Below are 27,231 nucleotides of genomic sequence, written 5' to 3'. Positions count from 1 at the left end.
TCTAGAGAAAAGTAATGCATTCAGGGAGGCACTCAATCTTGCTGGGAACTGTAAAGTATCTGAAAGAAAGATGCCTGTTGTGACCAGCCCAAGAATGTACAATCAATGCAGATCTAATCTCTCGGTTCTTTTGTTCAGCTCTGCACAACAAAAATATGAAAAGAAGATATTGGAAGAAATGCAGCATACTTTTCCATGAATTACTGATGACCTAAAGCACTCCAATACATAAATGCAGAAATAACTCGTGAAGAGAAAACAGAGAAGGATCGCAGTTTTTGAAGGCTAACCTGTTTAGTGCATGTGTGCATACAATAGACTCCCTCTTATCTGGCCTCCTCTTTAACCGGACATTACATTTCTGCCACAGCTCTAGCAAAAGACAACAGAAAAGAACAGCACTTTCGCCTCCTCTAGGCTAAATGATGACAGACATTTGAGATTTAGGCTTCATATTCTTTAGAAAAATGCATACTAACACAAATCCTGTTATTCTAGCGGATTTATAACCTATAAATTTTATTTTGTATGCTTTTTCTGATTAACCAGCCATTCGTTTATCCAGCCTAAGGTCCGGTCCCACCGAGATCAGATAAGAGGGAGTCTATAACAGTTTTGCTGAAGTAGAAAACACAGATTGAAGTGATGCTTGGAATTTTCTTGCCAGAAGCAAAAGCAACCTGCACAATAAATAAACTATGCATGTAGTCATTTACATTTTAAAGTCCAGGATAACTGACAGCAATTTTAAGTTAAATAACTGTTCTAGATAATTTGTACTTAAATGAGATTTGAGAGTACTGAAATCAAAAGAAAAAGTGCAGGAGATGCTAACATTTTGGTCAAATGAACTTTTAATGCAAGAGCCATCATTAAAATGGAACAATACAGAACAGTTCTTATACTACTTTCCATTGAATTACAATATAACTTGAAAGACAAATTCTCAATAACTAACAACCACAGGTTTAAAAATAAACTACATGAGATGCACTCATTAGAAGAAAAAAAAGTTCTCTAGCATAGGATTCCCCATAACATAACAAAATGGTTACTGGCGTGTAGATAACAGGCCTGTTCAAACTATTTAGACAACAGGAAATGCAGTGAGACCATAAAAACACATTCTTTAAAATAACATCCATGAACACAGCAGCCGAAACATTTAGAAACAATTTAACAATTCTACATTTAAGCATCCATGAACATAGCAGCAAACTGTAGCAAAAGCTAAACACATGAACATTTACATATTCAAAAAAATCTTAGCTGTACAGTCTGTACATATGTATTTTTAAACAATTCCCTAAAAACTGTTAGAATACAATCTGCACTATTAAGTATTTGGACAGAAATGTTGGCTGTCTAAGCTTCAAAAAGAAAAATACAGTGGATAAAATACTGGAGAACTTACTGTTTTCCCTTCAGTTTCCACACTATTAAACAAGAATCCAATATTTTCCATCAAATTTCAACTCCACCAGCTTATATACATATATATGTATACACACACTATATTGGCTTTAATTTTTAAGAAAACACTTATTAACAGATGATTACAAATGTTAAGTTCAAAAACCACAAATGCAACATACAGCATCTGTCTTGGGGATGGGGGTGGGGACACAAAATCAATCTCAGTAACATGTATGACTATCTTAACCAGAGAAGATTCCCAGAAATTGTCTTCACAATCTTTCTTATTCCCTTTTCACATCACACGAAATGCAGGAAATAAGGTGCCTAATGCAACTCCATCTTCTCAAAATTCTGTGAAAGATTAAACAATTAAGAACAATGAGTCAAAACAAGAAAAACATGTCAAGTCTAACCATTTAAAACTTCATGTGACTTTAAAAAAATGAAATAATTTTGACAGGAATAATACAAAAAATGTTGCTACTCATTCTTTGCATCAGACACTTTAAGGTAGCTGATTTATTTTAGATATTGTGAAGTGCTGCAGTTTATGAAAGGGTACAGTGATACATAACTGTCACTTCAGTGGAAGCCTTAGCAGGTTTAGTTTTACTGGGAGGGAAACCAGAAAACACAAGACAGGCCAACCAAATTCCTCAGTCAACAAAGGAACAAATAATTCTGAATACTAAAACACACAAGAGAAAGGGATAAGGTTCAAACTACATTCCAGGCAACCATAGTTCTGTTAGTAGCACAGGTGCTGGTTAGAGCTAGCACAGGGAGGACAAGCATGCCACAATCCTTCTGAACAGTGGCAATGAAAAAAAGAATGGCCCAGGGGGTGGGGGGGGGGGGGTAGGCCATCAAGCCACAAATGCTGTTGTCCCCACTGTTAGTGCATGGAGGTATGCAGTTCTATGAGGAGGTGTTGTGGTTTCTAAAGTGACAAGTTGCTTCCTCCATTTGCTGAGCTGGGGCTACAAACATGTGCCCTAATTGCCAGGATGCTGGGGAGGGCACAAATACTGTAAAAGGAAATACGGCACCACGGCACTCGATAAAACAAAAACTTTATTGACTTACTGCACAAATACTGTCATGGGTGATTGTATAACAGCAACCCCTTGCCCACTCAGCCTCTTGGTAGCGAATAGACTAGTCCATTAGGAGGAAGAACAGATAAGTAAAGCAGGCATGGTGGGCGATAGCACCTAATAAAAATACACAATTATACAAGAGGTCATCTGGTACTGCTGATTTTGTAAGACAATCCTGATTCTAACCTCAGAATGTCAAGAATGTCAAGCCTTCCTTGTAAAATAAGGAGGATGTTACTAAACAATGTCGGAGAAGATTCTGACATTCACTTCATCAGAAAACTAAATGTAAGTAATCAGAATATTCTGTAATGGATTAAAATCTGGAAGTTATTCTCTTGTGGTTTTCCATACTACATTTTAGATGCATATATATATATATATATATATATATATATATATATATATATATATATATATATATATAAAAAATGTATGCATATACACAAACACAGACGCATGTATACAGACATCATATTAGCTGCTTTGTAAGGGAACCTTCCTAGATTTACAATCAGGACACCCTTCCATGTTATCTTTAATCTAGCTATTTTTATCTGAACCTCATGAACTCTGGGGTAAGCCTGCCCTCCTTCAGCATACACTGTTCATAGGTGTTTACTAGGCTAATGACCACAAGGTCCTTTTTAAGCCTAGCCATGCACCCCAAATCTTTGACAAGTTCTGATACCCTTGATAAGTATAAGCATGGTCCTGAGAGATTAACCATTTACAGGTTACCTGTGTCCATTAGAGACATAGGTGCCAAACCAGGGATGAATTTCTGGTTTCCCATCCAATTGTCCAAGTTGCACTTGAATTGAGTTAGGGAGGAACTCTGCTTCACAATAGGGAGTCTGATTCATAAATGGGGTAGTCTCTGGGATACATACCTCTCTCTCCAGCAGGTCCTATTTATATAACAGGCAAGGTTCAAGTCTTTAGAACGGGTAATTCTGGTGCTGATTGTTTTGTGGATATGCAGGAGGTCCAGAGTGGGGTCTGACAATGTCTTGTATGCCAGGCGTTGATCTCCCCTCAAAAGTCTGTAGTATACAGGGATAGGGTCATGAGGCAGTCTGCACAGGACATTTCAATGACTCCCTGTATTCTTTTAGTAAGGAACCTCTATGGGTGTTCCAGTTGTTGGATATGCCTGATTAGGTACATATCAAAGGGGGCATTGTACTCAAAGATAGGTCTGATGAATGCCGAATACAGTGGAACAATGACTTCCTTGAACATAGGATGTCATACCTTTGTTTATAAGTTGCACAACACAGAATGATTTCCTCACCACTGTAGACACGTGATGGTCAAAGGCTAGATTGCTGCGTGTCCCTGACTACTGGGTCAACTCTAAGGGGTGTGCTGTTAATATAGATTCATAGTTAAGTACTAGGCTATCTGCCCATGGGCATTTATAAGCCTAGCCACAGAGTGATGGCTTTCGCCTCCCCATTAGATTAGTAACCTGGGCCTCTGTCAACAGGGCTCCTGAAGTGATCCCAGGGTAGAACTTATGATTACCCATCCACTCATCAAGATTTCTCTTGAAGAGGGTCAGAGAGGAGCTCTGTCGAACATGGATTGGGATTCTATTTCAGAGTGAGGGGAGTCACTGGGACAGGAATCTATCCCTCCAGCATGTCCTGTTTATTGCTGTACATAGGTTCAAGTCGCTAGAACGAGTGGTTCTGAGGGATCTCTCTTTTTTTGAGGTGAAGCATGTCCATTAGTTCAGGGTTTGACATAGCCCTATAGGTCAGGCATAGGTCACCTCTGAGCAGATGGTAAGCGACTGAGAAGAGCTGGAGCTTTTTTAGTCGTGCTTCATAGGGGAATTGCTTAAGGCCCTTAATCCTCTTAGTGAGGTACTTCTGCGGTCTTTCTAGTTGTTGCAGGTGTCTAGTGAGGTACATCCCAAATGGGGCATTGTACTCTATTATGGGCCTAATGAGCGAGGAGTAAAGGGGCACAATCACCTCCTTGGATCTGGATGAAAAACCCTTTGTGATCAGGAGTGCCACATAGAAGGATTTCCTGACCGTTTTGGCTATGTGGTTATCAAAGGAGAGCATGCTATCTACTTGGGTCCCAGTTCCCAAATTACTTCTTCTGTACTTAGTGGATTCCCATCTATGTGGTAGTTTGTAGGTACTTTGTTTTTCCCAAATGGGATTACTATGCATTTTTTGGCATTTAGCTTGAGGCTGTGACTTTGACACCAGGTGTTTGTCTCTGTGAGACCCTTTTGCAGGATGTCTGTGTCAGCTGGAGAGTCCATTATTGCACCCAATTTATAGTCATCTGCGAACTTGGTTAGCCACAATCCCTTTGCCTGTACTTCGGAGAAATATATACCGAACAGGAGGGGTCCCAGGACTGAGCCCTGTGGGACTCCACTTGTGACTGGTTTAGAGACAGACATGGCGCCTGCCACTCTTACCGTGTGGGTTCTGTCTGAGAGCCAAATGGCAATCCATCTTGTGACATGGGGGTTGATATTTAAGCTGGTGAGTTTGTCTGATTCCAGAGTGTGGGATGGTGTTGAACGCCTTAGCGAGGTCCAGATATGCTGTGTGGACCACCTTCCCTTCATCTATGGCCTTGGTGACTGTTTCGAAGAAGTCGACCAAGTTCAGGAGGCAAGATCTGCCTTTAAAGCCGAACTAGGTGGGGTCCAGTGTCTGGAGGTTCCCAATGTCCCTGTTAATGAGCTCCATGATAATGCGTTCCATGGCTTTGCAGACCAAGCTAGTCAAGCTTATAGGGCGATAGTCCCCAGGGTCAGTTGTGGCACCACCTTTGTGGAGTGATACAACTGTTGCTGTACGCCATTCTTAGGGTACACAGCCTGTAGAGAGGCTGAGTTTGAATAGTGATTTGAGATGGGGGGTTAGTTCATTTTGAAGCTCGTGTAAGACGCAACCTGGGATAGCATCTGGTCCCATTGATGCTGTGTTTTTGGCCTTTGCAAGGGCTCTTTTTACTTGCGTGTCTGAGATATCTGGAGCGCCACATTCTTCTGTGATGGGTGCTAACCCCTTTGGTAGAGAGAGGGGGGGATGAAGTTTGCACTGAACTCGTCAGCCAGGATGTTGGCAATGTCGGTTGGTTCAGTGTATTTATGGCCATTATGCACTAGCTCAGAGCATATCAGAGTTTGCCCCTAGACTCGTGACAGTTAAAGAAGGTCTTGTGGTTATCCTTAAGAGTCACTGGTTATTTTTCTTTCAAAGTTGGCCTTGGATGATTTAATGAGGGAGCGCAGTTTTTTACTGATGTTAATCAGAGATGCCTTCCTATTTTGGGATTTTGTTCTATCTTGCAGGAGTTTCCTCCTCCTGTTGAAAAGTTTATTTATGGCCGGGGTCCACCAGACTGGCTTCCCCTTTTTTGAGGAGTTGGTCTTGGTTTTACTTGGGATGGCTCGGTCCATGCATTCTTGAAGGTGTGCATAGAGTGCACTTGTAAAGGATTCTGCCACTGGGTCATTTTCCATTTGATTGGGAGCTTTGAAACTTCCCACCTCGGTCTTGAGGAGTGTGAAGTTGGCATTAGAGAAGTTTTTTACCTTGATTTCCTTGACTGGGGGGGGGTCAGGATGTGGATGTCCAGTGTGATTAGTTTGTGATCTGATCTTACCAATGACGAGTTTACCTCAGGTGTGGAACATAGGTTCCCCATGTTGGTGATGACCAGGTCCAGTATGTTGTCACCTCTTGTGGGAGTGGTGACCAGATGTTCAAGGGCGTTTGAGTTTATAAACTCAAGGAAGCATTGGGCTAGGGCGTTTGAACTTGAGTAGTTTTCCCAGTCAATGTTTGGGTAGTTGAAGTCACCCAGTAGCATGGTGTTGGGTAGAATCTTCATACTTTCTAATGTTCTCAGGAATGCTGCGCGAGGGTCCCGAGACAAGGTGGGAGATCTGTAGCAAGCTATAAATTGAACAGTCAATTTACCCGCTGTCAATTGCACTTGGATGGTCTCAGAATCCACGTGCTGTGCTACTAACCTGGAGGTGTGGGTGTTCTTGATGAATATGGACACACCCCCTCCTTTTGTGTTCCGGTCCTGGTTTTGGGACCGAAAGGTATGGTAGGGGTTGTAGCCTGGTAGTGCTGGGGTGCGCTCTGGAGCCTTGAACCAGGTTGTCACTGCACATCGATTTCTTCCATACCAAGGAGAGCCTTGAGTGCGTGCATTTTGAGGTTTAGACTTCTGGCATTGAGCAGCATTACCCTCAGGTTTTGTTTATTATTGTTGTTTATGGAGGCGGGTTTGTCTTTTGAGCCTTGCCTAAAAAAGGCAGTATTGGGGCGGCAAGAGTCTTGGCCAGTATTCGAAAGCCCGGGGGTGACAGGTGCAAGCAGTCTCCAGTGAAGCAACGTGGATTGTCAAGCATGTCGTCCCAGGCTGACAAGTACTGGATCCCCTTTGAATGACACCAGTAGTTTAACCAATTGTTGAAACTGATCATTTTTTCTTCGTATGCTGGCATCATTTTGGGTGAGGGCAGGATGCTACTCAGTCAGAGTCATACCAGCCTGGGCTACATGGTCAGAGAGCTCCTCCATGTCTCTTTTCATGTAGTCCAGGGAGGTACGTCTCAGGTCATTTACACCAACATGTACAATGACAATCATATTTGTACTTGTTGTGGAGTAACCTGAGTGCATGTGTTACGTGGCGGATTCTGGCACCCGACAGGCAGCTTACGGTAACCTTCTCCTTGTTCAGTCTAGTGAGTGGGACGTCTGTGTGCCTGATAGAATCACCGATTACTAGTGTTAGGTGTGTTATTTAGCCTTAGGGGCTGTTTTTGCTTGGCACACTGACGTTGTGACGTGTGTGTTATCTGGTTTCTGTTGTGGGGTGGGGGTTGCTTGGGTGTATGCCTAGGAGATCTCTGTTGTTTAGGCAGGCTCTTATTTAGAGCCTCAGAGTATGTTTTTGCGCATTTCTGAGAGTTTTCTGATGCAGCTATGGCTGGTCTATGCGAGTCTGGTAATGTGGTGCTAGTGTTGCCCTTCTCCTTGTGACTGGTTGATCCAGTCGTGGGTTGAGAGAGCTTAGCCTCCAGTTTGGCTGTGTAGCTGCATCTCTCACATATGTTTGTGTTGGTTGGGAGGAGGAGGGGGTTGACTGTGTACACGAGACAATTGTAACATTGCCTCAGGATGCCCAGATTCACCAGCTGGACCAGAGAGCACACCTGAAGCTGTCCCTTGAACATGCCTGAATAGATGGTTGGGACTGTATTGCTGATTGGATGAGTAAAGAGCCTTATTATTTCTGAGTATAGGGCAAGTGCAAGCTGTAAGCGAGTGCTAGTTTTAGTAAGTGACAGTCTTAAATTGCTTTATTTCTAGTGCTGGGTTGAAGTGTTTCAAGGGAAAAACTGAAGTGCAGACTTCGTGGAGCCTGGAATAGTTTAACCGCAGCTAAACACTATCAGGGATGGATGACTTCCCTAAAGGATACTATTATGCATTTATTGGCATTTAGTTTTAGTCCATGGCTCTGACACCAGGTATGTGTCTCCTGGAGAACATTTGTGTCAGTATGAGATTCAATGACAGCTTTTAATTTGCAATCATCTACAAATTTAGTCAGCCAGTGACCTCTGACATTGACCTCGACTTCTGAGAAGAAAATACCAAAAAGGAGCGGCCCAAGAACTGATCCCAGAGGGGCTCCACTTGTGACGGTCCTCTTTGTAGAGGTGGACACCCAGTTCTAACTTCTTGCATCCTGTGAGTCAGCTGGCTATCCACCGGGTGACATACAGGTTTGCACCTAACCTCTCGAGTTTGTCAACAATGCTCAAGTTGGGTATTGTGTCAAATGCCTTGGCCAGGTCAAGGTAGGCAGTGTGAATGATTTTGTCCTTATCCATTGCTTTGGCGACTTTCTCAAAGTCCACCAGGTTGAGTAGGCATGATCTGCCCTTGATGAAACCAAACTGGGTTGGGTCCAGTGTCTGGATGTTTACTACATCTCTGTTGATGATCTCCATGATAATTCTCTCTATGGCTTTACATGTAAGACTGGTGAGACTTACGGGTCTCTAGTTTCCAGGGTCTGTAGATGGCCCAACTTTGTGCAGAGTGATGATTGTTGCCTTTCTCTATTCATGAGGCACGAAGCCCGTTTGGAGGCTACAGTTAAATAGTAATTCCAGAGGCCCTTATAGGTCATGTTTCATGCTATTTAGAAGGCTTCCTGGGATATTGTCTGGGCCCATTGATGCAAACAGAGGTACGTGATGCAGCTCAAATAAAGTGGCAGTTCTGTAATTTCACTGTATAATCTCTGCCAGTACAGAAATTTGATTAGCATCCTGTAGGACTAACAACTAAACCAGCTTTATACTCGAAAATGCAGAACTCAGTATGGAAAAATAGGTCAAGTGAAAGTAACAAAAAAATATACTTCTTTGGAGAAAAGTACTGCCAGACATTATAAAATGCTTTCTTTCTAATTTTAAATGAGAAAACTGCACAGATTGTTAAAATACATAGAGCAAAAGAAATTGCCAATGAACAAATCCAGCACCTTAGCAAGATGCAATGCCTGTACTACAAAATGCATTTGATGTGGATTCTAAAGCAGGTACTAAATAACATGAAATGCAAGGAATAGAGGACTCCATGTCCTAATGTTTGTGAGTTGAGTCACACATGCTTTCTACAGAAGTAGCAGCAGGTAATAAAATCCATGAAGTACTATTGTTTGGAGAAGACAAAAGCCACCTAAGCTAATTAACAGCTCATAAAAAGACCGAATAATCCTTTTCACAGAAACTAGAAGTCAGGTCTTTAAAACATTTAGAAGATACCTTTATTTGAAATAAGCTAAAATAATGAATGGCTCGATCAGGAAATAAAGACTGATTAAAAGGCTGAAACTTCCTATAGGTGACCCTCACACTACCCTACACAGACAAGTCTTGAGCATGCGCAGAATTACACACTGCTCAAGGTAAACATTGCAGAATGTAAACAAAGAAATGCTGAGATTGTCCCTTTAAAGACTGGATAGTAAACCTAAGTTGAGGCACTGACAGAATTGGGCCTTATAGTGCTTAGTTGCATTTTACTGAATTACTGGTATCCTACTGCCCTAATTGAACTATATTTATATCTGCCTGGGTTTTATATCAGTTTGGACTACATGGCAGATAAGGGATTTGGCAATGGCTGCTGTTAACTTTTGGGCATGGTGGTTATGGAAGCTGTTCTCAGAAAGAGGAGGAATGGTTCCTATTCTGTCTTAATTCGCAGCTATCTTACTATTTTGGCTGCCTGTTACTTTTTGCTTAAATTGGAACTTTTCTGTCTACTGTTTGTTGTTCTTGACTGGAGCATTCCAGTTTAGGCAGATGTTTGTTACATAAAAAAACTAGTCAGTGTGGCCTGGTGCCTTATAGTGCTGAGCTGCAGTTTACTGAATTTGCTGATATTCTACAGAGCTAAGTGGGCTGTGTTTATACCTTGCCCTTATTGCAATTGGTCCAAAGTTAGATGAAATTAAGTGCAGTGGCATATGGTGACTCAGTGTTGTCATACCACTGTGACAGTCAAACTTTTTTTTAATACTATTGGTTAGAAATTAAAGGGTTTACCTCTGATTTTTTTCCCCTGGTGTTTCTCATTGTTCGTTAGTGTCCCTGTACCTGAATCCCAATATCAGCTCACTTGCTGTATCTGCAGGCGATATTTGTGGGCTCTTAACTTCTCAATTCTAGTACCTCACAACTTAATCTGTTACTAAATACCTGGTCACTTACTATTCTGCTGGCATAGGTTTGTGGTATATGTCTCATTGTTTTGCCAACCTGCTTACTTTAGGAAAACTGAGGCAGTACAGTAATTGTCTCATGCTTACTGACAATCTTGTTTTTCAGACAGTCTGTGAGAAGTGCAAGTACTTTCTTAATTTGGAGGCTAACCTCTAACTTAACACACCCAGCAGTAATCAGCTACCTTACCTACATATACTGAGAAATCATAACTTAAGCCTCTCAGACTGCTTATACAAACTTTGGCCACAGAGTCTTAATTACTCTAATACAACTACACTTTTTTATTCACTTGCACCTTAACACCTTAATTGACTCACCTGGGCTCCAAGGTTACAACTATGACGGTGTCTGAGTTTAGAACCACATATGGTAACGTTTACGTAAATTGTGACTATAATCAGGTGAACTGATTCTCCGCTCACCTGGTTGAGCCAGGACAGCAAGGGTCCTTGTCAGCTATCTCCCTGGCCCAAGGATTCATGATGTGGCAAGAGCCCCTAGTTATCTTCCCCCAAAGTATGAGAATGCTCTTATTATTGCCTACATTGGGGTGAATGATTTTAGATTAGACTCCGACACACATGCAGAGATACTGTTGATTAACTCAATTCATATGTCCCAGGTGGCCAACACACTTGCCTTGTGCAGTGTTCATGCCTTCTCCAAAATGATGCCACGTCAATAAAAATAATTGAGTTTAACAATTGGCTTATTAAATAATATCATTCTAGGTGGATCCAATGTGTGTGTGTGTGTGTGTGTGTGTGTGTGTGTGTGTGTGTGAGAGAGAGAGATAATGACCGACAGAGCAGCTTGTCAGGGACAGCATTCATCTCTCTCCTCTTAGGCTTTCACATACTGGTCAATACTTTTCCCCCCCACTATGCCTTTTTTAGGCAAAGTTCTTCTATTAGACATTCCAAACTACACATTTTAATTTAGCTTGTGCTAATCTGGCTCTGCTCAATGCAACAACTCTGAATAAACTGCCTGACATGGAGGCTTCCTTGATACTGTAGCACATTCAAATACATGTAGTTTCAGAGACTTGGTTCCACTGCCCTGACAACACTCGCTCAGCATCAGAGTACTACAGTTACTGTCGATTCAGTCCATTTGGGTGAAGCAGGGAAGTCAACCTTTTTTAATAATGCTCATATCAAATTGTGCCTAACACTGTAAAAATATGAACTCCATGACACTCTGGTCTTAATTAGGTCACTTACTGCAGCAATGTTACATCCAGAACCCCTTCAATGTCAACTGTGGCCCACATTAGGTACCTGGATAGGTTGGGGTCCATGTTCATTAATCCCAATACACTAACTTTGGGTGATTTCACTTGCGTGTTTATCAACCGAAAGTCTTACACAACCAAATATGCAGTGTCTCCTAGATTTCATTAATATCAACTCCTTATTCGGAGTGCCAATTTTCTATCAGAGGGAATTATAAACAACCTCCTTATGACTGTTGCGACCTATACAGCTATGAATATCATTCCCTCCATAACCAAATATGCTCAAACTGGCATCTTTTTATCTGAAATTAGCATCAGCCAGACCAAAAATTCATCTACATTCAGAGGCTACTCCAATGCAAACCTTGCATCTTGTATGAAGGCCTAAAGAAATTTGAAGGTGCCTTTCTATCTTCTGACCCAGTATCTAAAGCCATCATATTTACAGGGTTTTATAACTTTCAACTAATGTAATAACTCTGTGCCAAACAGGCATAAGTATGGTGACTATTTTGAAGATGTATGTGACGCCACCGATGGAGGTCACTGAAACCATAATAATTACGGAGTTCAACACAATCCCCCTATTACAGCATTACGTATAAGCTTGCCATCTCAAATGTTAATCTCTACATCATTCAATGGATTACAACTTCACTCTCAGATGGAATATACAGTGAGAGTTTGTAATACCATCCCATCAAGCATGTTAGTCACTAGTGGAGTGTTTCAGTGCCCTATACTGGCATCAAATTCTTTGATGTGAAGACAAAGGATTGTGGATGACTGCAAACTTGTGCCATGACTGACTACCCTACACACACGTTCTCTTGACCGTATGGAGCATAAATTTATCTTACCCTTTTCTAAAGATCTCAATTCCAGCAGTTTTATCTCTGTTACTATAGTCACTACTTCTAGTATAGCTGGTTAACTGACTACCACATAACTGGCACCCTGCTTAAAGGTGATATCAATAATGATAAAGCTCCAAGTACAGTCAACAACAAAAGGCCACTGATCAAGTATGAATCACAGTAAATAAATCTTTTTACATTTCTTAGTAAATAATTACAGGTGACCTCTTCTAGATACAGAAAGACCATCCACTATCATCTTCCCTTATTAGAATAATCACTGAAGGAAAGGCTCCATTTGCTAAGTATCTCTCTAAACACAATCCAGATTGAAAGACCTCTGTTTTTAACAAACAGTATCAAACTGCTTGGCTTGGTTACCCATACAGACTACAAACTCACTTTTTTCTGTCTCATACAAACTCCTTTCTGGAGAGCTATGCTTTGCCTTCAGGGCTACGTCAGACATTCTGCACTTTAGAAACAGTGGTAATGTTACAAACACTAACAAGTTATCTCAGTTACTTTTACTTAGTGTACACTTTCATTAATGCACTTGATGAGCTCCCTACAAAAACTCCTCTATTATTTCGGGAGATGTTAGCTACCCCTCAGTAAAATGGAGTAATTATGCCTCCAAAGTAGGATAAGCCCAAAAGTCCTGGAGTTAATTAAAATTTCTAGGACCACCTCCTGGTCCTTAGAAATATAGCTTCCTTGTGTACTTTTTCCCTGGGATCTCCTTCCCTAATTAAGTCAGGTCATAAACTTGTTACCTTTTAAATATGTACACCCACTGAAACCTTTTAAATATGTACACCCACTGAAACCTTTTAAATATGTACACCCACTGAAACCTTTTAAATATGTACACCCACTGAAACCTTTTAAATATGTACACCCACTGAAACCAATATCTTAAAATTCAAGGAATTTACATGTACTAATCTCAAACTGTATGAGTTTCAAAATTCACATACAACAGCATTACCCTGGAGACTGCAAAGACAGACTTGCAAAGTAGTTCTATGCCCACTTAGATAAATGTATAGAACTAGCAGTCTTAACCAGGATCTAAATATAATGGGAAATCCACAGGTATCAATAAATTCTACAAGAAAAAAAAAAATGTACAACAGATCAAAAGACCACGATATCAAGGATAACATCAAAAAAATAATTAAAAACTTAAATACTATTAGGGCTACTAAAGCAGCCCTTGAACTTAGGTTAGCATACCAAGCTAAACCAACACTTATGAGACAGGCAGTCATACATTTATATAAAACAAACCACACCAACACAATCCAAGTTGCAAGCGTTTTACATCACAAACCATACTGACACTCCCATTTGCAACCATTATGCATCACTTATAATCTACCCAATCATTTTCAGTCAAACAGTGCATAGTTCATTTAAGTCTGACTTTCTTTGAAACCTCATTCCTCCAGTGTATGTATTGTTCCCATTTTTTTCTATGTAGTTTGCTCCTACCCTTTTCTAATGATCTCAATTCCAGCAGTTTTATCTCTGTTACTATAGTCACTACTTCTAGTATAGTTGGTTAAGATTTTAATTTCAATTTAATGTAGTAATTGCTTTTTTGGCAGCTACCATAAATAGACACAGCAAAGCCTTAACACGTCTAGACAATTCCAATTCAATATCATAGCTCAGAAAAATCATCTCCCTCATCACACCAATCTGTCCACCTAGCATCCCCAACAGTGCATCCCACAAGGAATCCCCAAAGTCAGTTAACACACCGCAAACCCCAGAAAACATGTTACCAATTACCCCCTTTCTCCCCGTCACACCTGTTTGCTGTCTACCCGAGGAAAAATTTGCTGCCATCTTCTTTGGGTATTAAATTATCTATGCAAACATTTCCAAGCAAAAATCCTAAATCTTCTACATTTTGTTGCATGTTTGTGAGACATGCATATATCCTCCCATTGTTTCTTTGTAAATGTTCCACTAACTATTCCTTTTTTAATGGCAGCTTCTGTTCTAGATTCTACTAAAAACTCTACCACTGCTGGTATTTCATTTAGGATCCCCCTATTTCTCTTTGCTTATACTCTATCAAACCTCGATAGGGAAGATAATCTCTAACTTGCAGTCCAAATAAATTCTTGGCGTCTTCCTACTCTACCATCTTTCCCCCTCTAGTTATTTGCTCCCAATACCATGGTTCCTTTGCAAGTGTTCTCCAATAAACTCCATCGCCCTCTTACCTTGTATCTATTTCCCTAACTGCAGTCATCCCTAGTGGCAGAATCTCCTTTCCCCATTCCCGTGCTGGCTTAGTTCTTAGGATACTTTTTGCTACTTGTAGATATAATATTCTGTATGGCTATTTTTATTCTCCTTGTTTCTTGAGCCTCTACCCCATTTCATCATCTCTTTCCACTTTGAAATATAGTTTTCTGCTTGTGCTATATATAGGCGCCTTAACTGCCTAGCTCCAAAATAACCCTTCAAATCGGGTAATCCCAATCTGCCCATCTCTGCTGGAAGAATCAGCTTATCACTCTTGACTCTTGCCGTCTTCCCCTCCCAGATAAAGTCTTTCAGATCTTTATTAATTGGCATCCACAACTTCTCTTCTGGTTGATAAAAATATGCCTGACCTGGGTATAAGATTAATGGGACTAAAAACATTTTAACTGCTTGTATCTTACTATCTATATCTATATAAGAAGCTTCTCAGTTTTTGTATTATCTTTTTTTAAGTCTCTTCCCACATATCCTTAGTGGCCACACCAAAATCATTTTTAATCCGTACTCCTAAATACTTCATCATGTCCCCATAAATATGGATATTGCTGAACCACTTTGTGTGTTGGTAGGTAACTTGCTGCTATTGCCTTTGTTTTAACTTCATTAATTTTGTATCCAGAAAATATTTGAAACGGTCTCAAAATGTTCCACAACACTAATATCTCTCTTGTTTTGTCAGGTATAAAATAATATCTGTAAATACAGCCAGCTTTTCTTGACTACCATACCAATTTTATCCTTGAATTTCTGAGTCCCTTATTTTCTTTGCCAATGGACGTAAATATAATGCAAACACAAGGAGAAGAGGACACCCCTGCCTGGTTCCTCTGCTGAAGCAGAAATTATTAGAGAGGACCTCACTCACTTTAATTTTCACCTGCAATCCCTCATACAGCCTTGTAATCAAACAATTATTTTCAGGAAATGCAAATGCTTCCATTGCCCTGTACATAAAGTCCCAGCTTACTCTGTCAAATGTTTTCTATGCTTCAAGACCCACCGACAATAGTATTTTCTTACATTCTGTTTCCCACTGAATCATCAATGTTCTGTTAATGTTGTCAAATGTTTGCCTCCCCTCCACAAAACTACATTGATCCACATCTATCAATTTTGGCATTACTTTTGTCATTCTTATTATAAACATGAACATTTTAGAATCATGGTTTAGGACTGTAATGGGCCTGTATGAAGCAGGATCTGATGGATCTATACCCTGTTTAGGTATTACAGCTACCGTTGTTTTCTTCCAGGATGTTGGTACCTCTCTTAAAATACTGTTAAAATCTTCTAGTTGTTTATCAGTGTTTTCCTCCTAGCTTCCCAACTTCCACAGGAATACAATCTATTCCTTAGGACTTTCCTGTAGATTGGTTATACATCACAATTTTTATCTCACGCTCCTCCTATCCTAACAGTTAGTAATTGAGCCTCAACTACCTCTAACCTTGGCATATTTAATTCTTCCATAAACATTTCCATTTGTACCTTTTCTTGATTTCCATAGTTCTCTGCTTTATACAGACTTTCATATAATTTCTGAAATATTTCTAATACCGCTACAGGATCTCGTTACCTTCGTTGTTATATACTGCCTAAGCTTGATGACAGCCCTTTCTACTTTCTGTTGCCTGAGTTGTTGTGCTAAAAGTTTCTGTGCTGTAGTGTTATCAAAAACAATTGGTTAACAGCAATCTTTCTAAACTATTGAGGTAATCTCTTATTTTCTGCTTGGCATTCTGCAGTTGATCCTCTTGTTCTGTGATATTCTCCCTATCCTGCACTACTTTAACATTTATCAATCCCTCTAAATAATTTTCACTTCTTAATCATAGCTCCCTTTCTTTTATTTCTACTCTATTTTTAAACTCCATCTTAATTTTATCACACTCCCTAGCTATACTTTCAGAAGTAATTTCCATCTTCTCGGATGGCTCCTGAATAATCACTACCCATTCCTTAAATTTCTCTCTTTTTCAACATATAGGTGGGAAAGAGTCAGTGACTGTGTTTTTATTTTAGTTATTATTTGTGCATGATCTGAAATAGTTACTTGGTGTGTATCAAGACTTTCAATTAAATGCACATGCTCCTGTGAAATGTAAATTCTGTCTAGCCTAGCCCAGTTTTACATTTTGGGAAATATGTAAATTCACATCTTTCATGCCAAATATTTTCATACATTTCTTCAAAAATCTACCCTCCTTTGTTATACTTTCCCTTCTGGGCCACCCTCAGACATCTTCACTGCTGCAAATCAAATTCCAGTCCCCACCTATAAGCAATATTCCTTGCTGAAAACTGATTTCTCCCAGAATTTTCTTAAGCTTCATTATAGCAGTTCTAAGCGGAATATAAATACAACAGCGTAATTCTCCTCCCTTGCCAGTAGCCCCCTAGCACTACATATCCGCCATTATCTTTTTTATCCTCTTCTATCACTATTGGAGCTTCTCTTGCAACTAATATAGGTGCTCCTCTTTCCCTTTGTTCCAGATATTCTGCTGAATAAGTATCCTGAAAACAGTTCTGTATCAAATTTGCATGTTCGGTTCTTTCATAGCATGTCTCCTGTAACAAGTATTTGCACTTGACATTTTTTAATACAGTTCACTATTCTTTTTTAGTATTTACCTGCGAGACCACTGACATTTAAAGACATTACATAAAGCATCACTGTATTAAAAAGTTATTACCACCTTTTATGTACAATAGCTTTTTTGGGTTAAATGTCTGGTTCCATCTTTTGTGTTACATGCATACAATGTTTAGTAGGTTGAACTTTTATATAGTTGTTTCTTGACAATTCCATTTGAGCCCATGTAACATCTTGCAAACCCATTTGTTTTATTGAAAGCCCTCAAAAAACAAAACAAAAAAAAAAAACACCAATACCCCCCCAAAACCTATTCATGTAATACTAACACACAAAACTATATAAATCTTCAACTCAAAGTTTTACCCTCCTAATAGGAGGAAATATTCCAAACTGACAGCCACAATCATAGACTTGAGTTAACCTAATAGAAAGGTTACCCATACTAAGATGCATGGTGCATCCTGGGCTTCTACTAAATGCTAACTGATGTTGTCTTACCTTTATAGCTCTCCCAGCTGGGATAACCCCCGAATAATTTCAGAGAACATTATCTCCTAGTCAGTTTCCTCTTTTCTCATTTCTATTTCCCCCAGCCAACCACACTCCACTAAACTGTAACCCATTTCTCTATCAGATTGTCTCCATGGAAACATGAGGGCCAGATACAAAACTGTTACTAAGCATACACCCACTTGCTAGAAAAAAAGTCTCGTAACATTCAATATTTTTTTCATTTACAGCAGCACCTATTAATCTACATTACACAAAAATAACTGAGAAAACTTAACTTTATAGCATGCAAAGAAAACCGCACACTACAAAAATAGTTCTATTAAGAAAAAAATGTTTTCTTTACTTAGTTAACTTTCTCCTCTCTCTTCCCCTCCCCCAAAGCATTTTTTTCAAACATTAATGACATGAAGGCATATACTTTAGAGGCCCTCACAAGCCCAGCAAATTCTGAAAAAGTCCAATATTTCCAGATATTTTGTTCTATCATATTTCACAAATATAATTATTGAACTGTAATCCCACTTTAAGCTAGTGTTTTTGTTTATCTCCCAAAGTCTGCTCTACTTTATTTTCAATGTATTCTCCATTCTTATGCTCAACTCTCATGCTCCCTTCCTTCGAAACATTGGAAAATATTTCACAGGTACAGTCTCTCTGTGGTCTTTATTACCAGAACAAACAGCAGACTCTGACCAGAGAACCATAAACTTTAGCAAACAAATCACTAATTTTAACCTTCGTCCCAAAAGAGACTTCAGAATAAAATTAACAGCAGAATCTCCTCCTGTTTCACACCTCACTTTTTGTTGGACAAACTTTTGTATTTCCTCAAGTATTTCATCAAAAAATGATTTTTTGTCACTCTAGCGAAGAATACCCTGAAGACAGTTGGGCACAGCATTTGAATCTCACACTTGCATCTTGACATTCCCTAAATAGTGGAATGGATTTGCTTATCTTCTGTCTCGTGTACAATGAGCAATCAATTCTCCACAAACACTAACACTTGTAGTATTTTGTCCTTCTGCAACAGTTTTGTCAGAATCATCACCTTTTGATGGTAGGATTGCATCTTTACTATTAAAGTTCTATGCTGTTTTCTCATAGCCAGGTTTAGAACATCCACACTGTGCCCTTTCAACTAAACTCCTGCTGTGGAATACCAGTCCAGTTGCTTATTTGTTCTTTCATAAAATTAACAGCGTGTTCCCTTCCAGCTTCTCTGGTATAGGTAAAAATTTCAGGTTTTCGCTACATGCTCTGTCCTCCAATTCTATTTTTTAAACATCTTTTCCTGAGCAGTCTCGTATTCAGGTAGCCTTTTCTTATTTATTTTACATTTCTTTACCGGGATAGTCCGACTGGTTACATGTCCATTTTCAGCGGAGGCCCAGGGAGAAAAGCTCCAAAAAACACAAACTGTTACATTTTTACAGTTTAAAACACAAAATAAAACAAATAAAAAGATTTGTACAACAGATGTAAACAAACACAACAAACAGATATACACAAACAAATTACATTTTTTACTCAGATGGAAAATTCTAGTGTCTTTTAGAATGATAGGGTATTGAATGCCTAGTAGGCTAACCTGGTAGTAGATCCAAGGAAATCATAGGCTATATAAGTTAAGAAAAAGTGTAAGCAGAAGTCCTCCATGTGCACATGAGTGATGGTTAGAGTTGGTCTGGATTAGGACAAGGACATAGCCATCGCTTTTTAAAGTACTGAATCAGACTATCCTTGAAGAGAGGTAGAGAGAGTTCAGATGTTAAGATTAGACAGAAAAGAATTCCAAGTTTTGCCAACAGAGTTAGCAAATAAACATTCTCCAGCTGTGTTGTTGGATTTGAGAGTCTGAACTAGTAATCTCTCAGATGAATGAAGTGCACTAAGGTTACTGTAGGGGGTGATGAGGTTTTTAAGTACAGGTGAATTATCTGCTTGGTAGAGGATCTTGTGTGCAGCTATTAGCTGCTTAACCTGAAGTAGGTTAGACAGTTCAAGCCATCCTAGTAGATTTAGGTTATGACAGTGATGAAGTCTGTAGGCTGCATCCGTAGCAAATCTAGCAATGTGATTATAGCTGCTAGAAAGTTTATTAAGGTCAGTTTTGCTGAGGTTTGTAAATAGTGGGGAAGCATAGAGGAGGGTGGAGAGAAGATGTGTACGAGCAATTACAGTTCTGGCTAATGGCCAGAGGAAGGGCTTGATCCTATATAGTGAGCCAAGTTTTTTAACTGTTTTAATAGTTTTATTGATATGCAGATCAAACTTAAGGTTATTATCTATTATAACTCCTAAGAGTTTGGGTGAGGAATCTTGGGAAATAATGGTGCCGTTATTGGATTGGAATGTAAAGGTCATAGGGGTAGACCTGTGAGTAGGGGAGAAAAGCAGCAGTTTGGTTTTATTAGGATTTAACATGAGATGGTGGTTAAGGAGCCAATTTTCAATGGTGTTAAAAGTATTTTGAGATAGAATCTGCAACTGTAGGTGAAGTGTCTGAGCATACTAAAGTGGAGTCATCCACATACTGAATGCATGTTGCATTTGGGATGACCTTATACAAATCATTGATGAAAATGGAAAATAATAGTGGACCTAGTATGGAGCCTTGTGGTACTCAGAGGGTGATGGGTAAAAGGGTGGATAGTTTGCTCTGCCATAGGACAGCCTGTTGTCTACCACTGAGATAGGATTGAAACCAATGGATGGCCTGGTCCTCTAGGGAGATGGATTTCAAAGTGTTTATGAGTATTTGGGTGGTTTACCACATCAAAGGCTTTCGAAAGATCTAGAAAGATAGCAGACCAAAGTTTATTGTTTTGGTGTTGGTTAATAACATTAGAGAAGGAGATGAGGGCTGTGGTTGTACTATGGAATGTCATTTAAACCTGATTTTTGCAGCTTTATCACTTCATTTGAATATCTGTTTAAAGCTTCTTCCAATTTTTCCAGCCTTTTGTTGTTTGTGTTGATATACTCCCATCAGTGTTTCATTTATTTTAACCAGGTCTGTGTGCAGTTGTCTTATATCTTCAAATAGATTACTAGAAGTCGCATCTGTAAGTTGCATTGCTTTTTGCTGAACAGCTGCAGAACTTTCCCCAGTCTCATTTTTTGTAGCTGATTTTTCCCCAGTTCTTTTTTCCTGGCATCCAGGCAGTACAATTACTAGCCAGTTACTGAAATTTATTCATAAACAAAGTCATCTACTGGCCTTCTCTCGAGTTTATTTTCACACTGGGAGATCTACAGCCAAGCTGTTACTCAATGTGCAGCCATCTTGGAAGTAATTCAGAGTGAATTTTAACCTGTACGAGGATTATCCAATGCCCACTTATCCTGAGTCACTAAGGCCTGCCATCATCACTAAAGAACATGTACTGAAGTGCTCTCCAAGACCAACAATATTTCCTTCATGGTATGACAATATACTTTGTTTAATAAATGGTAATAAACATGCCCTGGCAGAGCACTCAAACAACTTAACTCAAGTTTAGCCATTTGCTGCATAGCAATAGTAATATCACTCCACAACTGTGGTCCCACTACTGACCCTGGTAGTAACAGCACAAGTCTCATTTACAAAGCCACTTACATATTATAACTGCCCTGCTAAACTATGATATTAAAAACCACATCAGGCTAGACCTACAGCAATTTGGGTTTTTCAAGGGGAAACTTCTTTGAAAGAGTAACAAGGCAATTGACAGTAGTCATGCTGTACAGAGTGTACCTTGACCTGGCTAAGATATGTGACACCATCCTCCATGCTGCCATAGTTTATAGGTCTAGTGTATTACAAATAGACCCCTATGTAGTATGACAGACAGATAAGTTGGCTAAAAGGCAAAACCCACACTGTACAGATAAGCAGTTGTCTCATAAGAAAGGATGAAAGTGACGAGTGCTGTCCCATAGGGCTCAGTGCTGGGACCTCATTTGTTCGGCATTTACTTTTCTGATTTCCAGACTACGAACAAAGATCTCTGCCTAACCAAGTTTGCAGACAACTGTAAACTGGTAGTCTTTCAAGCTCCCCTTCTGCCACCCAAGCCCTACAGCAATAAAGTAGAACTATGCAAGTAAAACGTACCATAACAGCAACAGCAGTGTGTGTGTGGATCTACTTTTAAATACCAAAAGCCTAAAATACTATTAAAATACCGGGACCACAATGTCAACTTCTAAAAAAAAAAAAAAGTTATGTTCTTACCATAACGTTCCATCTGAGTTGTTGCTTCATTTGTCTTCAACCTGCGGGTTTCGGATCAGTCTTCAAATCCGACTCGGCCTAATACTCCAGCCTTGCAGCTGAAAGCTGAGCTCCTCCTTTCCTACAGATAATGCCCCTCTCCCCCTCCATCCCTCAGATCAAATTTGCTGCTAGAAATACACAACCATCAACCAACACCAGCAAAGTTAACCACACCATCCACAGAACACCTCATGGCTTGGATGACCGAGGAGAGGGAAGGACCAGAGACACTTCTGCCAGATCCTCCCTGGATCTGAGGAGGGGGAAGGAAGGTGGGAAAGGCTGAAGACAAATGAAGCAACAACTCAGATGGAAAGTTATGGTAAGAACATAACTATCTGAAGTTGTGGACTTCCTTTGATCTTCAACCTGTGGGACTGAGTCCTCAGCTAAACCAGTCCCAGGTGGCCCTCCTGGAAGGATATTCCGAAGCGAACAGACATCCAACTTATAATGGGAAATGAAGGTATGAGAAGACTGCCATGTAGCTGCTGAGCAAATGTCATCAATTGGCACGCTAGAACAGAAGGTTGTAGAGGTAGATACCGATCTAGTGGAATGTGCTTTGACCTGATTAGGAAGAGGAATGCCTTTTTTGGAGTATGCCAAAGCAATGTGCTTTGAGATCCAGTTGGCTAAAGTCACTTTAGTGATAGGTCTGCCTAGTCTGGAATTAGCAAAGCAGACAAAAAGCTAGTCTGTTTTCCTGAAAGGCTTTGTTCTGTCCAAGTAAAAATTCAGCTGTCTGTACACATCAAGTAAATGAAGTTTGTATTTTCCCCTGTTTTGGAAATTGGGAAAGAAGACAGGGAGATTAATCACTTGATTAACGTTGGCTTCTGAGGCAACCTTGGGCATGTATGAGGGATTAGGACGAAGAGTGACTATTATGGAAAACCAAACCAGATAAGGAGGTTTTATGGATAAAGCGTGAAGTTCCGAAATCCTCTTAGAAGTGAGAGCCACCAAGAAGGCCATCTTCCAAGACAAAAATTGCAAATCGACTGTGGCCTCTTGCTCAAAGGGAGCAGAAACCAGAGCTTGTAACACCAAAGTAAGGTCCCAAGGTGGAGTAGGATCCTTAATCAGAGGTCAAAATAAAAAGGTGCCTCAAAATGGCCTTGCATATTTCGGTGGATGCCAAGGAGGAAAAATCTTTGCCAATGTGGAAAGTAGAAATTGTTGCCAATTGCACCTTAACAGTGGAGATGCTAGCCCCGCTATTAAAGACGTGAGCCAAGAATTCTAAGATAGCTGTAACCGGCGGTGTGAAAGGATCTAACTGGCGTTGTCTAGCTCAAATAGTAAATCTCTTCTATTTGCTAGAGTAAATTTTCCTGGTGGAGGCTTTACGGGATGCAATCAAATCTTCCAACTTGGGGGGTGGGGGGTGGCTAGCCCGGGAGTTCTAGCCATCATAAGAAGTGGAGTAGCCAAGCAGTCAGTTTCAGGCAGAGGATGTCTGGTTGCCAGTCCCTTGAAGGGTGGGACAGAAGATCCATAAGGGGATTGAGCGTTCAGGGTGGATACAAGGTGAGACCACAGAAAGGAGAGCCAAAGTTGTTGAGGCCAGAATGGGGCGATGAGGATGACTTTGCACTTCAACCTCTGAACTTTCGGGAGGAATCCAGGAATTAGGAGGATATGCATAAAGGAGACTGGGGGGCCAAGCATGGACCAGAGTCTCTCTGGGAGACTCCCCCTGTGGGGGGGGGGGGTCAGGACAAAGTACTAGCTGCACTTGGTGTTGAAAGGAGAGTCAAAAAGATCGCAAGGGTGTCCCCATTTCTGGAAGATCAAGTTTGCCACTAATGGAATGATAGACCACTTGTGAGGCATCAGAATGGTCCTACTGAGCCTATCCACTAGAATGTTAGACTTCCCTGAAATGTTCGTTGCGAGAAGAAAGAGGTTGGAAGAGATCACCCACTCCCATGATCTCAGCTTCTCGACATAGGGGATAAGACCCAATTCCCCCCTGTTTGTTGACATACTAGACAACAGACATGTCTGGACAGCAATTGTTCCTGTAGGAAGAGAGCCATAGAGAGCTTGCAATGCTAAAATGACCAACCTCATCTCCAGGATATTTAAATGCAGAGTGGTCTCTAGAGAGAACCAACTGCCTTGGACTACCTGACCCAGCCAACCCCCCCCCCACCCTAGCTGGAAGGAATCCGTGGTTACTGTGGCCTTGGGAGGAGAGGGGAGAAAGGGATGTCCTGAGTACAGATCCTGGGAGTGAAGCCACCAAAGATGAGATTCCTTGAAGACTTGAGAAAGTCTGATGGGATAGTCCAGGCGTTGCTCGAGAAGGGACCACTGCACTAAGATCCAATGAAGTACTCTCATATGAAGGCATGCAAGGGGGAGAAGAGTAATGGTAGTCGCCATCGACCCCAACACTCAGGACAAGAAAGGCAGGTGGAGGATGATCAGTGAGCATCTGCATCACATGCGACTGAATTCTATCTGGTGGTAGAAAGGCCATGCACTGAATTGTGTCCAGGCAAGCTTCTATAAAGTAGATGACCTGAACCGGGTCCAGTCTCGACTTGAAGATTTATGGTTATGCCCAGGTCGCAGCTAGATGGAGAAGAAAATCACTGGCTTGTATGAGTCTACGCTTGGTGGGGGCAGTGAGAAGCCAATCGTCTAGGAAAGGAAACACCTGGAATTCAAGCAGTCTCAGGTGAGCTGCGACTACCACCATTGCTTTGGTAAACGCCCAGGGGGCTGAGGGGAGTCCAAACGGGAGTACTCTGAATTGGAAATGACTGGCTCCCAGCTGGAAGCGAAAAAACCTTCTGGATCGCTTGTCCATCTTGATGCGCTAATATGCATCCTGAAGATCTATAGAGCACATCCAATCGTCCCTTCTGCAGAAATGGCAAAATGGACTAGATCATGACCATTCGGAATTTTGTTTTGGCAACTGACTTGTTTAGAGAGGTGAGATCCAGAATGGGTCTGAGGTCCCACGTTTTCTTTGGCACCAAAAAGAATCTGGAATAGACGCCTGATCTGAACTGATCACTGGGGACAGGTTGGATGACTCTCTTCTCTAACAGCTTTGTGATCTCTGGAGCTACCGCCTCCCTTTGATGGGGTGGCATATTGGGGAGGGTTTTAGATGACTGGGAATTGATGCAAAGGAATGGGATAACCTCTGGATATTACCTTGATCACACAACGATCACTAGCGCTGCTGAAAGATCCGGTCCGAGAATGAATCTCGGGACCCTTGATTCATCAGAACCCCTCTGCTGCGAGGGTGGTGCCTGCCATTGGACTCATTTCCCCCACTGCCTCTGGAGGAAAAGTCTCCCTACAAATTCTGGAAAGTTCCAAAGACTTCCAGAACCACAGGTTTTTACCACCATGCTGATTCCTAGAAAAGGACGTTTGCGGGGTGGAAAAGTGTATTCCGATGGCAGACAGGGTCTTTCCATCCTTCTCTCACTGGGAGAGAGCGCCCCTGACCATAGGGCCAAAAAGGGATGACCCAAAGGGCAGGTTGATAAAGGACTTCTTGAGGGGTTCCGAGAATTCAGAGCATCATCCAGGTGTGACCCCTAATGGCTACACCCAAACCAGCCTCCCTTGAAGAACCCTCTGCAGCATGGCGAAAGTAACCTCATGGACATGTTGAAAATAGCATGAAGGGTGGCCATTCTGGAGGAGAAGACCTTGTCCTCTTCAGACATGGACCCAGAGATGGACTCATTTCCTTGATGATGTCTCTCTGAAACCTGATCACATGTGCAAAGTAGTTCAGTGCATGCAGAGAAAGGTTGCTGTAGAACAAACCCTCTTACCAAACCAGTCCACCGCCCTAGACTTTCTCTCTGGAGGGTGAATGGAAAATCTCTCCTGGGCATTGACCAGGACACTCTTAGTCCAGTGGAGCCTATCCACAGGCTTACTAAGAATCTTATCCAGGTGCTTGGGTATGGGCTCTACCATGTCTGGTTCCTTCCATGACCTGCTAGAAATCAAGTCAATCAGGGGGGCAAGCAGGGGGGGGGGGCAGGATGCAGAGGGCCCTGTCCCAAAAGCTTCCAGGAACACAGACTCAGAGTTAGGCCTGTGGACGGACCTCCCACCTTTCTGTAGCAGGATCCCAATGTCTAACAAAGGAGACATCCTTAGGTGGGGATCTGGGGGGACCATCCCCTTCATCCAAATCCATGTCTTTGGTACGGGATTCCGGAGGAGAATCCAGGTGCCTCCTCTGCGGGATGTTCCAGGAAGGTGTCGGAACACATGGGGTGCTTCTGCAGTGGAGCCACTTGAAAGCTTCCTGGAACAGGCTGTCCCGCGGTGGACAGAGTCAAAGGATCCAGTGCAGAAAAGTCAGCTGGGAGAGGGGTCGGGTCTGATCTTGTAGGAGCAGAGGGAAAGTACAGTTGTATACACTTACACTCCAACATCCACATTTATGGTATTCACTTGTTGCAGTCATCACATATGGGTTATGCCTGCCTGGCCCGAACACCAGAAGCTTAGTATTTCTGCGTCGGATGCTGTCACTTCAGGACTGACGTCAGGTTCAGTAGTATAAAGTAAGGTAGCAGACGCCATTACATCAGTTTTTCTTGCCCTGTCAGGAACCCCAAGTGGGAGCCAGGTTCTGGTGGAAGAATCCCACCAGTAGAAAGTAAATACCAAAATGTCCCTTGTAAGGAAAGAGAAGAAAGAAGGGGATGGAGGGAGGGAAACCAGGACTGCAACAGTGAATACATCAAACATGTACATTTATGGTAAGCGTACACAACTGTACTATGTTCTTCGTGTTTCACTGTTGCAGTCATCACATTTGGGTTGATTCCCAAAGCTGAGGAAAAGAGTGGAGGCAGTCAAAGAGACCAAGAGCTGGCTAGGATGCCCTGTAAGACTGCAGAAGCAAACCCTGCCCTGGATATGGAGAAGTGACGCAGTAAAAATGAAAGTCTCGGTGTGGTATTTGCTTTTCAAACACGAGACAACTTAAATTTTTCTGACATCGGTTAGTGCAAGAAGAAAAAGGATCCCCAATAGGGTACTTAGCTTTAGAAGACTTTAGCTTCAAATCAGAAGTCGAAACTCAGGTAGCAGCCGACCGGCACTTGTGTGAATTGCTTCTGCTTCGGGCTCTGCAGCA

The 27,231-nt window shown here is 41.2% G+C and overlaps 1 protein-coding gene across 1 annotated transcript in view; it reads right to left on the bottom strand.

The window, feature by feature from the left end:
* Positions 1-836: 836 nt before the first annotated feature.
* LOC122801541 overlaps positions 837-27,231 on the bottom strand; it is a gene marked incomplete in the record, with an annotated part of 1,254,309 nt that continues 1,227,914 nt past the window's right edge. Inside the window, 1 exon segment of the mRNA XM_044070969.1 lies at positions 837-1,770. Within this exon segment, the coding sequence (XP_043926904.1) occupies positions 1,744-1,770 (27 nt within the window).

This window comes from Protopterus annectens, chromosome 5.part0 (assembly GCF_019279795.1).
Source record: "Protopterus annectens isolate FY-2018-M chromosome 5.part0, PAN1.0, whole genome shotgun sequence".
In the NCBI taxonomy this organism is placed as follows: Eukaryota; Metazoa; Chordata; order Ceratodontiformes; family Protopteridae; genus Protopterus; species Protopterus annectens.
The sequence above is the reverse complement of the archived record's forward strand: the minus strand, read 5'-3'. Positions and strand labels throughout refer to the sequence as shown.